The sequence below is a fragment of the Bombina bombina genome, chromosome 5 (assembly GCF_027579735.1).
Source record: "Bombina bombina isolate aBomBom1 chromosome 5, aBomBom1.pri, whole genome shotgun sequence".
Taxonomy (NCBI): domain Eukaryota; kingdom Metazoa; phylum Chordata; class Amphibia; order Anura; family Bombinatoridae; genus Bombina; species Bombina bombina.
The window spans coordinates 400,583,541-400,597,846 of NC_069503.1; the positions used below are offsets into that span (position 1 = coordinate 400,583,541).

Below are 14,306 nucleotides of genomic sequence, written 5' to 3' on the forward strand. Positions count from 1 at the left end.
CCAATTTACTTCTATTATGACATTTGTGTTGTTCTCATGTTTTTCTTTGTTGATAGGCAGCGCACATGTCTGGAGCACTACACGACAGGAAAAAGTGCTGCCATCAAAGTGCTTCAGACACGTGCACACTCCTGAACTTACCGCCCTGCTTTTCACCAAAGGATAACAAGAAAAAGAAGTAACATTGATATTAAAAGTAGTAAATTGGAAAGTTGTTTAAAATTGTATGAATCATGAAAGAAAAATTTGGTGTTTTATGTCCCTTTAATGTCACACCAATAAAAAAAAAAAACAACCTTACCTCACCGTGATGATAAGCAGACATTTCAGCAACAGAACCTGCCAGCTGAGCAACCTTTACTTCACGTTTATCATTTCTCTTAAAACAAGTGAATAAAACTTTCCTTTGACCAGGCTTAAAACCTAACAAAAGCAATAAAGCAAAATGAATATCAATATCACTCAGAAAATACTATAAAAAAATAAGGCTAGCAAAACTCTATTACAAAATGGATTCATTTGACAATTTACCCAGATGAAATTTTATAAACAAAAACGCTATAGGCTTATTTGTACACGCGCACACAAGCAAAGACATACAACTGCTTTGGATTAAAAAATGTATAGAAATACTGCGCATATTAAAGGGATATGAAACCCAAAATTTTTCTTTCATGATTCAGATAGAGCATGCAATTTTAAACAACTTTCTAACTTATTTCTATTTTTCTTTGTCCTCTTGGTATCCTTTGTTGAAAAGCAGGGACGTATGCTTAGGAGCCGGCCCATTTCTGGAGGACTATATGGTGGCAGCTTTGGAAGAATGTTAGCCATTTGTAAGAGCACTAGATGGCAGCACAATTGACTGCTATTTAGTGATCCAGATGCCTACCTGGGTATCTCTTCAACGCAGAATATAACGGGAACAAAACAAATTTGATAATAGAAAAAAAATTGGAAACTTTTTAAAATGGTGTGCTCTGTCTGAATAACAAAAAACATAATTTTAGGTTTCATATCCCTTTAAATTAATTTTCCCCAACAGCACACAGACAAACTGTTAACATGTTTAAGATATAAATAGGTGTGAAGGGGGTTTCCATCATTCCAAACAAAGCATAATTTAGTTTACATAAATTTATTTATGGTTCGCTAAACAACTTATACCTTAACTTCCCCCTTTTCCTGTAATTTAACTAAAAAAATAAAGCATTTCAAAAACAGCTGCTCAATAAAGTTTCATTATTGCTTTTTCTTTAACTTAAAGTACATAAAAACCCAATTTTTTCTTTCATGGTTCAGACAGAGCAGCAGGGATAGGCACGAGCGAAGGCTGTGGCGGACATTTTCTAAAGTAAAAACCGTTAGTGAAGGACACCAAGGTACATTTACAATTAAAACTATTATTTTATAGTGCTGAATTTTATTATACTGATGCAGATACCACTGATCCTATAACCAGCCCTTGTCTGGCTATACACATGTGCCAGTGTCACTACTGTGTCTTTGTATAGACCTGGGTGTTATTATACTGATGCAGATACCACTGATCCTATAACCAACCCTCCTCTGGCTATACCCATGTGCCAGTGTCACTACTGTGTCATTATATAGCGCTGGGTGTTATTATACTGATGCAGATACCACTGACCCTATAACCAGCACTTGTCTGGCTATACCCATGTGCCAGTATCACTACTGTGTCATTATATAGCGCTGGGTGTTATTATACTGATGCAGATACCACTGATTCTATAACCAGCCCTTGTCTGGCTATACACATGTGCCAGTGTCACTACTGTGTCTTTGTATAGAGCTGGGTGTTATTATACTGATGCAGATACCACTGATCCTATAACCAACCCTCCTCTGGCTATACCCATGTGCCAGTGTCACTACTGTGTCATTATATAGCGCTGGGTGTTATTATACTGATGCAGATACCACTGACCCTATAACCAGCACTTGTCTGGCTATACCCATGTGCCAGTATCACTACTGTGTCATTATATAGTGCTGGGTGTTATTATACTGATGCAGATACCACTGATCCTATAACCAGCCCTCCTCTGGCTATACCCATGAGCCAGTGTCACTACTGTGTCATTATATAGCACTGGGTGTTATTATACTGATGCAGATACCACTGATCCTATAACCAGCCCTCCTCTGGCTATACCCATGTGCCAGTGTCACTTCTGTGTCGTTGTATAGTGCTGGATGTTATTATACTGATGCAGATACCACTGATTCTATAACCAGCCCTCCTCTAGCTATACCCATGTACCAGTGTCACTACTGTGTCATTATATAGTGCTGGGTGTTATTATACTGATGCAGACACCACTGATCCTCTAACCAGCCCTTGTCTGGCTATACACATGTGCCAGTGTCACTACTGTGTCTTTGTATAGAGCTGGGTGTTATTATACTGATGCAGATACCACTGATCCTATAACCAACCCTCCTCTGGCTATACCCATGTGCCAGTGTCACTACTGTGTCATTATATAGCGCTGGGTGTTATTATACTGATGCAGATACCACTGACCCTATAACCAGCCCTTGTCTGGCTATACCCATGTGACAGTGTCACTACTGTGTCTTTGTATAGAGCTGGGTGTTATTATACAGATGCAGATACCACTGTCCCTATAATCAGCCCTTGTCTGGCTATACGCATGTGCCAGTGTCACTTCTGTGTCTTTGTATGGTGCTGGGTGTTATTATACTGATGCAGATACACATCCAGTATTTCACTCAGGCTTTATTTATTCCATAGCTTATCATCCAATATTGCTAGCAGTCTCTTGACAAGCCACTAACTTTATTCTCACTAAATATTTTCCCTTTCCTATTATTTAATCAGAAAGAAAGGTTATACTAAGGTTATGATTCACAACCTTACTATATCTTTTCTTTCTATTTAAATACTACTTATAATAAACCTGAGGTGCTGGTTAAAGTGCTTTACCTTTGCATATAAAGCTCCAGGGACACAGTGGCAGCTTGCTTCTTGAATCTTCCCTCTCTCTCTGTCTCACTCAGAGTCATTTTCTGGTACTAAGCGACATCATGTGGGAGTGGCCACAACCCTGCAAAACGTGGCGCCGCGTGTGTCAAGGAGGAGTCAGGACCAGCATTCATCTGTCTTACTCCTCCCTCCCCACAGCAAAATGGGCGGCGAACACTGCAAGGGCCAGTCACGGACACCTTGCCTATCCCTGCAGAGCAGGTCATTTTTTAACAACTTTCTAATTTACTTCTACTATCAAATTGTCGTTCTCTTGCTATCTTTTGTTAAAAAGCAGGGACATAACCTCAGGAACATGCATGTGTCTGGAGCACTATATGGCAGCAGCTTTGCTACAATGTTATCCATATGCAAGACCATTTCGTGCCACGTAGTGCTCCAGACACTATTTGAGAATAAAAGAAAATGTGAAACTTTTATTAAAGTGTATGCTCTGTCTGAATCACAAAAGAAAATGTTGGGGTTTCATATCCCTTATAAGTCTGAGAGCTAAAGTGCATGCTGTAGACTTTACAAGGCAAATCCTGCCATCTGTCTGACTGAAAAGCAATATCACTTTTACTAACAAAATGGCAGTGGCAAGCCTTAGCTACTCCGGTAACAAGTCTGGAGTGGCTTCTCCATATAAGGGTGGGTGGGAATTGGGCATTGATTAAACAATTGCAATAAACAGGATGTTAATACATTCAAAACATTTTAACATTCCTCTAGTATGTTAATGTATTGCAAGACAACAACAAAAATATTGTAATCACTTTAAAGGGCATATAATGGAAATAATAAGATGTTCTAAAGTGCTAGAGTATTTAATATTATAGCACTATTACACAGAATTATGTTTTAACCCCCCACAACGGGTATTAAAACAGTTACAAAACAATCCTGCGCGGACCATAGTGAAAGGTGGTTATGAACGTGCTACCTGTGATTGGTTCAGCAGCCTTGTTCAGTACAGGACTGAACTATGTGCTTAATCCCTGTACAAGCAACTGTGGAATAATAAGTATTATTTCTATTTATGCCCCTTTAAATGCAGCATTACTGTGTATCAAAGAAGAAAAGAAAAACAAAGCACAAAAAAAGTAAATTGCAAATAAAATATACAAAGATAAGTGATGTACCCACCATCGACAAGGGAGGGAATGGATCGTTCATTGTCAGAGTTTGAAAAAAGAATAAGCTCCTTGTTGATGAAGTCGTTGTACGTCAAGTGTTTTGTGGCTGTGCCGTATAAGAATTGCTGTAGGAAATAAAGTAAGTACAGTGAGAATCAGTTACACCATTATACACATGACGTTTGTGTACAGTGGCGCTCACAAATTGTCACTTTACCTCAGGCAGTCCATGTAATCGACGCTGTCTTCTGTCCTCCATAAAATTTGTAAGCCATTCTTTTCTATCATCAATTTTCTTTTTGCTAAAAGCCTGCCAAGTTTAAAACATAAAACTGGATCAGAATAGTCTCATTAAATCCGTGAATAGTTATACAACCATCGTTACATTTAAAAATGCACTTTAAGGAAAACAAAGACTGTTAACCCATTGTCCCCCCGTTAGTTTAGATACTGCAAGAGCTTTCTGGTCAAGGTAGGTTTGCCCTATATTTAGAGATCCTTACCAGAGTGATGGCTGCATCATCTTCAGGCCCAGCATATCTAAATATAATTCTATGTCTGTCCATATCAGCAAAGTATTCTTTTGCTTCTTTAGCAGTGCTGGTACCCAAACCTAAAAAAGGAAAAAATAGAATTAAAAGAATTACATTTGTTCAGTAATGTCAACTAATTGTTTAAAAGACATGTCATTTAGTGGACTTTGTCTTGTTTCAATTACAGGTTGCTAATAAAGTCTACACCAAGACAGCTGGGCAGTCCTGTGCGACCCTTTAAAACAGACATCCTCAAATTTGGCCCTCCAGAGGTTTTGGAACTACATTTCCCATTATACTCAGTCTGCATATCAGATGGCTGAGCATCATGGGAAATGTAGTTCCAAAGGAGGGCCAAGTTTGAGGATGTCTGCTTTAAAATAACGCCCAAAAAGATACAAACCTTTGTAATACTTAATCTTCCATAGTTTTTGGTTTTCTATTTGTTTTTTCCATTCATCAAATTCTGGAATACTATAGAATGCCAGCTCCTGCTTATTTTTCGATGCCTTATAAAACAAAATTTACAAGTTAATTTTACATGGATTTATCAGTAATATTTATAGGTGTTAAATACAGGAAAGCATTACTCTGTACCTTGACAATAGGCGTGATGAACTCCTCAAGAAAACTGTGTTTCAGCAGAGATGGCCAATTGTGATGAAAAAAATTAATCAACAAGCCTTTGATGTGAGAGCCATCTTGATCCTATATAAATACAGTTAAAGGACCATTAAATACAGTAGAATTGCATAATAAAGGCACACTAAAAAGAAAAGCAATGTTTTTTACTGACAATTTTCACCCCCACCCTGCATCATGTGACATCCATCCACCAATCACAAAATGTATATACATATATACTGTAAACTCTTGCACATGCTCAGTAGGAGCTGGAACCTGAAAGTGTGCAGATAAAAAGATGTGCGCATTTTGATAATGGAGGAGAGAGAGCAAGCCATTTTAAACAGCTTATCATATCTGAATCATGAAAGTTTTCAATAAACATACTATAGTTTACAATCACATGACTTATTCTGTCATTTGACCAAACTTGAAAAAAATAAATGACTTACAAATAAATATAAGTGGCAAACTTACATTTGTACAAAAAACAGTGACACACAAACTTTAGATTAAAGGGACCCTAAACCTAATTTTTTTATTTCATGATTCAGATCATGCAATTTTAAGCAACTTTTTAATTTACTCCCATTATCACATTTTTCTTTGTTCTCTTGTTTTCTTTATTTGAAAAAGAAGGCATCTAAGCTAACCAATTTTTGGTTCAGACACTGGACAGCACTTTTTTTTTTATTGGTGCTGTCCAATCAGCAAGGACAACCCAGATTGTGAACCAAAAACGGGCCAGCTTCTAAACTTACATTCTTGCTTTTCAAATAAAGATAGCAAGAGAATAAAGAAATATTGATAATAGGAGTAAATTAGAAAGTTGCTTAAAATTGAATGCTCCATCTGAATCATGAAAGAAAAAATGTGGGTTCAGTGTCCCTTTAAGTGAGGACATGACTGATCCATTTTAAAAAGAGAAAAAACCTCTGTTATGTGAATTGTAATAGTTTTAAGGGGCTGTGTACAGTACATTTTTCCCCTGTTTAACGAGTTATCAATGAACCATTCTACCTGCTGGAGTGTGTATGTCCTTTAGAAGGTAGGAAGTAGGAACATAGACAAAGGTGAAACAATACTCTTGGATTTTGATATGGTGCGAATATTAGCGCGTGGATAAAGAACTGATTGAAAGAGTTGTAGTAAATGGATCATACTAAAACGGGTCAAAAGTCCATTTTTTTTTAACACTTCCATAAAATAACCTAGAGGAAGAATTATACAACACTTATCTTTGCAGACAATATTGAATTGTTTAATGGTGAAAGCAAGGCAGAATTGCTTTGTAAAGGGAGTATCAAACAAATGGAAGAATTGTCTGGTAAATGGCAAATTATAATAAATAGATATAAAAGAATTATAAATGTAAACATTAAACAGACTAAACAGATGGAAATGGAGGAGTCATAAAAAAACACACAAACACACGTAAAGGGCCGTCAGGCTGCAAAAAGACAAATTACATATAAAGTATATACATTACACTGAGTATGGATTACTGTTCTGGGCACCATTTATTAAAGACTATTACAGAGTTAGAAAAGGCTCAGATAAAGGCTATAAAGCTGATATAGGGAATGGAAGATTTAAAGGGACAGTCAACACCAGAATTTTTGTTGTTTAAAAAGAAAGATAATCCCTTTATTACCCATTCCCCAGTTTTGCACAACCAACACAGTTATATTAATATACGTTTTACCTCTGTTATTATCTTGTATCTAAGCTTCTGCTGACTGCCCCCTTATTGCAGTTCTTTTGACAGACATGCAGTTTATCCAATAAGTGCTCACTCCTAGGTCACTTTACGTGCATGAGCTCAATGTTATCTATATGAAACGTGAACTAATGCCCTCTAGTGGTCAAAATGTATTCAGATTAGAGGCAGTCTTCAAGGTCTAAGAAATTAGCATATGAACCTCCTAGGTTTAGCTTTCAACTAAGAATACCAAGAGAACAAAGCAAAATTGGTGATAAAAGTAAATTGGGAAGTTGCTTAAAATTGCATGCCCTATTTAAATCATGAAAAAAATTTTTGGACTTGACTGTCCCTTTAACTTAAGAGGAGAGCACTTGTCAATAAAGCCATGTTATCAAATACATTAATAAAAGGGTGGTATAGTGTCTTGCTGGTTTCTGTGACAGAGCCATCATGAGGATGACCACTAGCTAGAGTAAGGCTGGGATCGCTAGTTACTGCAGCATAGCTAGACGGGTGCTAAGAGTCTTGTAAAACTCTTGAAAAATGTTGGTGGCCAAAAGCAAACTTGATAAACTGATTAAAGGGACATTGTACGCTAGATTTTTCTTTGCATAAATGTTTTGTAGACGATCCATTTATATTTTTTGGTAAAAAGGTAAAAGTTTTGCTTATTTTTAATTAACACTGTGCTGATTTTCATTCTTCTAACCAAGCCCCAAAGTTTTAGAAGTAGACTGTTGTCTACCTACTCCAGCTTGCTCCTGTTTGTGTAAACAGTCTTTTCATATGTAGGAGAGGGGGAGGGTGTTTGTCTGCTCTTTTTACTTTCCAGCCTCTTTCAGTGTGTGTCCCAGCCTAACATTTTCAACCGTGCTAAACTGGGATCTTGTAAGTAAGTTTTTAAAAGATTTTATACTGGATTTTTAGATCAGTATCTGTGCATCTTATTCTTTATAGTGGTGTCTATTACATGCAGTTATATGGAAATTGGTGTATACTGTCCCTTCGAGGATAAAGGAAACTGATTAGGGATCTGCAGGTAACAAATGGTAGTCCTGAGGAGGGCAAGATAGGACTACTGCCCCATGCCATGGATTTATTTATATTTTTTTACCAGGCAGACGACCTTAAAAGTAGTAGCTCTGGATCACAAGCACTTAACTCTGGTGATCCGAGGAGATTTTGAGGTAATATATCATCCTTTTCACAGGGATGGTCAGGAGATATTTTCCCTTCACAATCAATTTAAAGCATTTCAAAGAACTCCTAAGTTACAGGATTTGCTTTTGTCCTCTCTAGAGATTGTGGGACAAAAAGGTATTTAATGTCCCTTTTTTTTATTTATTTGGTAGTCTTACAGCTTCATATCTTATAAATATATTCATTCTATTATCAGATATTTATTTTGCCAACAGAAATCTCAAAATGATTTTTCATTTAAAATAGTGAAATTTATGATTTACAAAAACTGTATAAATGAAATTTCTAACTAAGAATAAATGTCACAAACACTACTAACATAGGCTGAATATTATCTATAACCACAGAAGATAAACTCTAGATAAAAAAGAAAAATCCATTACCTGATCAGTCATGATCATAATTTTTCCATAGCGTAATGTTTTCAAGGATTCTTGATCATCATAGCTTTTCTTGTATTGCAAACCGACAATTTTTATAATGTTATTTATTTCTACATTTTCCATGATCTGTTATGAAAGGGAACAAAAAAACATTGCATTTAAAAAAAAAGAAATTAATCTGTCATTTAATTTATCGACTTCCAACAGCTGTCGCTGCTTTGACAAATAGAAAATGCATGTTTCATTACGTAAGAGACGACATAATAAGGGAAAGGAAACAAGCATGTGACCTGATCGCAATAAGTAGAGGGGGAAGATAAAAAGGTTTTAGATCAGACATAGAATATCATTTTAATAGTGTAGAACGAGAGAACTGTAATTGGGGTCAGGAAGACTTAAATGGATACATGGTTGAAACCTGGAACAGGCAATGAGTATTTAAATTTCAAATCTAAGCCCCCCACCCATGTGCTTTTATCAGTAAAAATGCTTTCAGTAAAAGCTACTTCCATTTCAGCAGCATATGCACATATGCAGTGCATGCCCTGTGTAACAGCATTCAAACATATCTGCTTATCAGAGAATAAGTGATGGCTTATATGATGCTAATTAAATAATCTCTCAATTGGCAGTGTTTGAATATATGCAAACAAGGGCATGCACTACATACTGTTAAAGGGACAGTACACTGTAAAATTGTTTTTCCATAAATGTATTTTAAATGACTTGTTATACCAACTGCAGAGAATAAAATATTTGAGAAATTGCATTTTCGGGTTTATTTGTGTATCGGAAGTAGCTGGTTTTGTGCTTTGAAACCACAGCCTATTACAATGGATTGAGCTTCAGGTAATATCAGATCTCATTATGTTATCACTTTTATGTACACAGACTTGCTTCCTTATATTATATTTGTCTGGAACACCAAAGCTCAATACATAGAGAACACAATGGAAAATTATAATTTTATTACTTAACTATCATGCCCCCCACTGAGGGTGTAATCTCTTCTGCTGGCTGTGTTTACTTAGGCTTGTCAATAGCGTATACGCCAGTATCAAAACTTTCAGTATAGGTTGGGAAACCACAAGCTAAATCAGCTATTTCAAATGCTGAAATATGAGTAAAGGAGCCACTTGCAACCAATTTAATACACTAACAGGTAAAAAGGATCATTGGGAATAATTTAAAGGGGAGAAAGTTTTTGGGTGAACTGTCCCTTTAACCTTTACTAGAAGTATTGTTACTAATACAAGTAGATCAATTTTGATAATTATATCTATTTCATTAGAATTACAGTAAACGCACCTTGTAATTTAAATACATTTCTGTTATGTTGCTTAGAACAAATATCTGCCAAGTCTAAACATTTAAAAAAAATTATCATCCTTTTTTTACTGCAGTTTTTCAGTATCAAAATCTCAATGTGTTTAAGGGACATGAAACCCAAAATTTTTCTTTCATCATTCAGAGTATATTGTTTTAACAACTTTCCAATGTACTTCTGTTATCTAATTTGCTTTATTCTTTTGGCATCATTTGTTGAAGAAGCAGCAATGCACTACTGTGAGGTAGCTGAGGCAATGGATGAGTCAATAACATGATGCCTATATGTGCAACCACCAATCAACAGCTTCATGAGTCTACCTATGTATCTTTTTGAACAAAGGATATCAAACATTAGATAATATAAGTAAATTGAAAAGTTGTTTAAAATCACATGCACTATCTGAATCATAAAATTATTTTTTTAGGTTTTATTTCCCTTTAGCTGTCTCGTTAAGGAATGAGATGTGTTAGATATGGCTGCTTACAGCCCTGAAAATGGCTTTCGTATATTAAATAATTGCAGATCTGGGGACAGTCTACATATGAAAAAAGCGGGGAGAGCTTATGAGAGAAAAGTGGATTTATAATGGTAGAAAAACAGTACCCGACGATAGCGCTTTTTGAAATAAAAGCAAAATAAAGAAAATGCATTATTTAGAGTCTTAGAAGTAAGATTGCTTTGTTTAAAATGTAATTCTAATTCAGATAATTGTTACCTGTTTGTGGGAAGCTTCTCGGACATTGAGGATTTTTCCTCTTAGAGGAAACACACCATAACGGTCCCTTCCTATGACACCTAAGCCAGAAACCGCTAGTGATTTGGCAGAGTCCCCCTCAGTCAAAATCAATGTGCAGTCCAAGGAATGTTTTCCACCTAACCAAAGTGAGGATACAGATAGAATTGTTACACAAAACGCATTAGGGAAAAACAGCACTCTCAGTGAAAGGGTTAAAAAATAGTAGAAAATACAAATAAATGCACTGTATGGTTGTGGGTTTAAATGTAAAAAGAAACAGACACAACATAGATATGAGGCACTATTGTGTAATTTTTTTTATTTTTTTTTACCCAACGGTTACATTTCAGGTCTTTCTGATGTTATGAAATGTTCCTATTGTGTATTTTTTTTAAATGTAAAACGTTTATACAAAAAAATGTCCAATGTCTGATCTGTAACAAAAAAAGCCCCATAGGCAGCCTTATCAATACACATTATATGTGATGAACATTAACAATGTAAGAGAACATTTCTGCATAAATTATATTCATGCAAAGTCTCAATATTTTACTGCATAAAAGAATATATTAATCCTGTATGAAAAGTTCTTACCAGCATCGTTTGCATCATCCAGTTTGGGAATGCCCTTAATTTTACTATGTTTAACAGAAGAACATTTCTTGTTTAGCTGTATCTGGGCCTTAAATTTGACCCAATTCAAGATACTTTCTACAATGCCGCAGTTTGAAGCCTTAAAAAATAAAAAAATATAAAAATTATTGTTAAAAGCAAAAGATACATTTCTTAACAGTAATACTTGAGGATTAAAAGGTTATAAAAATGATGGGAATAACCTCAAATTCCACTAAAATATACATAATATATTAACCCTATGTGAAGGAAATCTTGTGCATCTCCTGAGATAATTAGTGTAGTGCTGAAATTGCTAGAAAGAAGCAGTTTTAACAAAAATTGTGTCCTTTAATCCTGCTAGATAATCACAGGCTTTAAACATGGTAAAAATATCATAAAACTAACCGCCTTGGAAAATTTTTCAGACAGCTGGCATTTGGAACCAAAACTCTTCGGCTGAAGGGTCATGTTCTCTTTTGTCTGTGAATCAAAGGTGGGGTTTTCAATCAAACAATTGATAAAAACCCATATATGGTTTTTCACCTGTAAAAAAATGAAAGAAAGAAAATTAAAAACATGTTTCAAACCAACAGAGCTAATTTTAGTAATTAAATTAATAGCTAGAAAACCCGACACTATAATGTTGGTGAATTAGTATTTCAAGACTATTACTTAATAGCCTCCACATCTTGCGAGTCAACAAATTCGCCCACTGCAGAGAAGAAACCAGTTTTCTACTGCCTCATTTACTGTCCTCAAAATTGTTCGCACCCGTTTCCTTTTCTATCCATAGGCATAACCTATGCTGAAATTGACAAAATGCCAGATACTTGCAGTCAAGGATGCCTGTGTGGCAAGCTGATAGGCTATCCTGCCAGGATTGAATCATTTTTACTTTTTTTCCCTTAGCAAAATTTGTTTCTGTGTAATTACTGCTTTATATTTCCAGTTCATTACAGAACTAGGCATGGATGCCCTCTAAGCCCCCTTATAATTTCTCTTTAATATTGAGTCACTAAAAGCCAAGAATTAATACTGGTCTTGGGCATTTCAAAAGATTTGTGCTTAAAAATTAGAACCTCATATATCTATGCAATTTGTTACAAACTGTAGAACATTTTGAATATATTGGGTTATAAAATCAACTAAATAAGAAGAAATTCTCCACCTAAGAGTTTGGGGAAGAGGGTAGGGAAGCAGCGGTCTCATGACCGCTGCTTGATAAATCGTGACTGCAGATTCTTTTATGAGAACCTGCAGTCCTAGGGAGGCGAAGGGCTTGATTAATCTAGCCCAAAACTATTTGCTTCCTTGTTTGTGTGGAGTATGGACTCATAAAGACAGATAATTATAATATTTTCATGGATGCTGTCAAGTCTCTCAGTTAAAAACACAGCTATTTCTCATGCTTCACTATTAACACAAGACAATGAATCAGCAACAATTACTTTTCACCCCTTTAAAAAAAATGCATACTTGTACTACTTGATAAATTATCCATATTTATTGACAAGTAAAAATAATATTTTCTTTGGAAAAGATAGTTGATTGCATTTATTCTGCAGTTGTATATTTTTTTTTATTTTTTTTTTAAGTGAGAAAGAGCTTATGAAAGCCCAGAGATGTGACTGTCTTCAGATGGTTTCACATATAACACTAGACATCACACAGTATTAGAATTTACCTGGAAGGGCTTCACAGAAACTCCAGCTTTATTTTTCTTCTTCACGACTTCAATGAGTTTAGACACAATTTGGTCTACAACATAATCTACATGTCTACCACCCTACAAATAGTAATACAGAACAGGTTAATAAAACAGCATTTTAGCACAACCTTTTCAGAACACCACAATGCTTAGGTAACTAGTAATAGTTATTAAAGGGACAGTCTAGTCAAAAATAAACTTTCATGATTCAGATAGGGCATGCCATTTTAAACAACTTTCTGATTTACTTTTATCATCAAATTTTCTTTGTTCTCTTGGTATTCTTAGTTGAAAGCTAAGCCTAGGTAGGCTTATATGCTAATTTCTTAGCCACTTGAAGGCTGCCTCTTATCTGAATGCATTTTTTACATTTTATTTACAACTACAGGGCATTCGTTCATGTGTGCTAAATAGATAACTGTGCTTACACCCGTGGAGTTACCTACAAATCAGCACCGATTGGCTAAAATAAAATGCAAGTCTGTCAAAAGAACTGAAATAATGGAGCAGTCTGCAGAGGCTTAGGTAAGCACAGAGGTAAAAAGTGTATTAATATAACTGTTGATTATGCAAAACTGGGGAATGTGTAATAAAGGAATTATCTATATTTTTAAACAATAAAAATTCTGGTGTAGACTGTCCCTTTAAAATAAATAACAAAAAATAAAAAAGTAATACTCCACCAAAGAAACACAAGAACGATAGAGCATGTGATTTTTTTCCCCCAGACAACAAATATTAACTCAGAAAAATGTTTGCACCTTCATAGTGCTTATCACACACAGCCCGTCACTTACCTTTGTGGTAGCTATACTATTCACAAAGCTGATTTGCTGGAAGCCCTTCTCACTCAAAGTCAAGCACACATCCCATCGTTCATTCGCAACTTCATGTATTACTTTCAGAGCCACACCAGTTTCGTCCAGTTTGTCCTTTACGTAAAGATCTACGTAACTGCGGAAGCCATTCACCTAGACAGCAATAAGAACAAGACATATTAGCTTTTTAAAACACAGAAAGGGATACACATCAATCACTTAAGACGGGGGGAAACTACTTACAGGAAGTTTTTTTCCATTGAACAAGACTCGAACTCCCTTACACGAACCTGCAACATCGTAAGCTCGTCGTGTTACAAGTGCCACAATGTCCTTGTCTAGTTTTTCCATTTTAAACTTGGACAAATCTGGCTGGAATGTAATGCAAGTGTAGTCATCTCCATCAAAATGTTTGATCTTAGCATCAGTGCTTTTTAGCATGTTATTTGTCCATGTCTAGATGAAGACAAAAACAGATTAAGATCAATCATAAAATTCTATCAAA

General features: G+C 35.6%; 1 protein-coding gene across 1 annotated transcript in view; it reads right to left on the reverse strand.

The window, feature by feature from the left end:
- Positions 1-14,306, reverse strand: part of TOP2B (DNA topoisomerase II beta) — a 109,790-nt gene that overhangs the window by 35,977 nt on the left and 59,507 nt on the right. The window contains exons 7-19 of the mRNA XM_053714236.1: positions 14,045-14,257; positions 13,781-13,954; positions 12,960-13,061; positions 11,681-11,818; positions 11,255-11,393; positions 10,640-10,797; positions 8,595-8,720; positions 5,280-5,390; positions 5,086-5,191; positions 4,653-4,762; positions 4,367-4,459; positions 4,160-4,274; positions 302-423 (exon numbers count right to left, since the gene is read on the reverse strand). Of these exons, the coding sequence (XP_053570211.1) occupies positions 302-423; positions 4,160-4,274; positions 4,367-4,459; positions 4,653-4,762; positions 5,086-5,191; positions 5,280-5,390; positions 8,595-8,720; positions 10,640-10,797; positions 11,255-11,393; positions 11,681-11,818; positions 12,960-13,061; positions 13,781-13,954; positions 14,045-14,257 (1,707 nt within the window). The remainder of the gene's footprint in view (positions 1-301; positions 424-4,159; positions 4,275-4,366; positions 4,460-4,652; positions 4,763-5,085; positions 5,192-5,279; positions 5,391-8,594; positions 8,721-10,639; positions 10,798-11,254; positions 11,394-11,680; positions 11,819-12,959; positions 13,062-13,780; positions 13,955-14,044; positions 14,258-14,306) is intronic.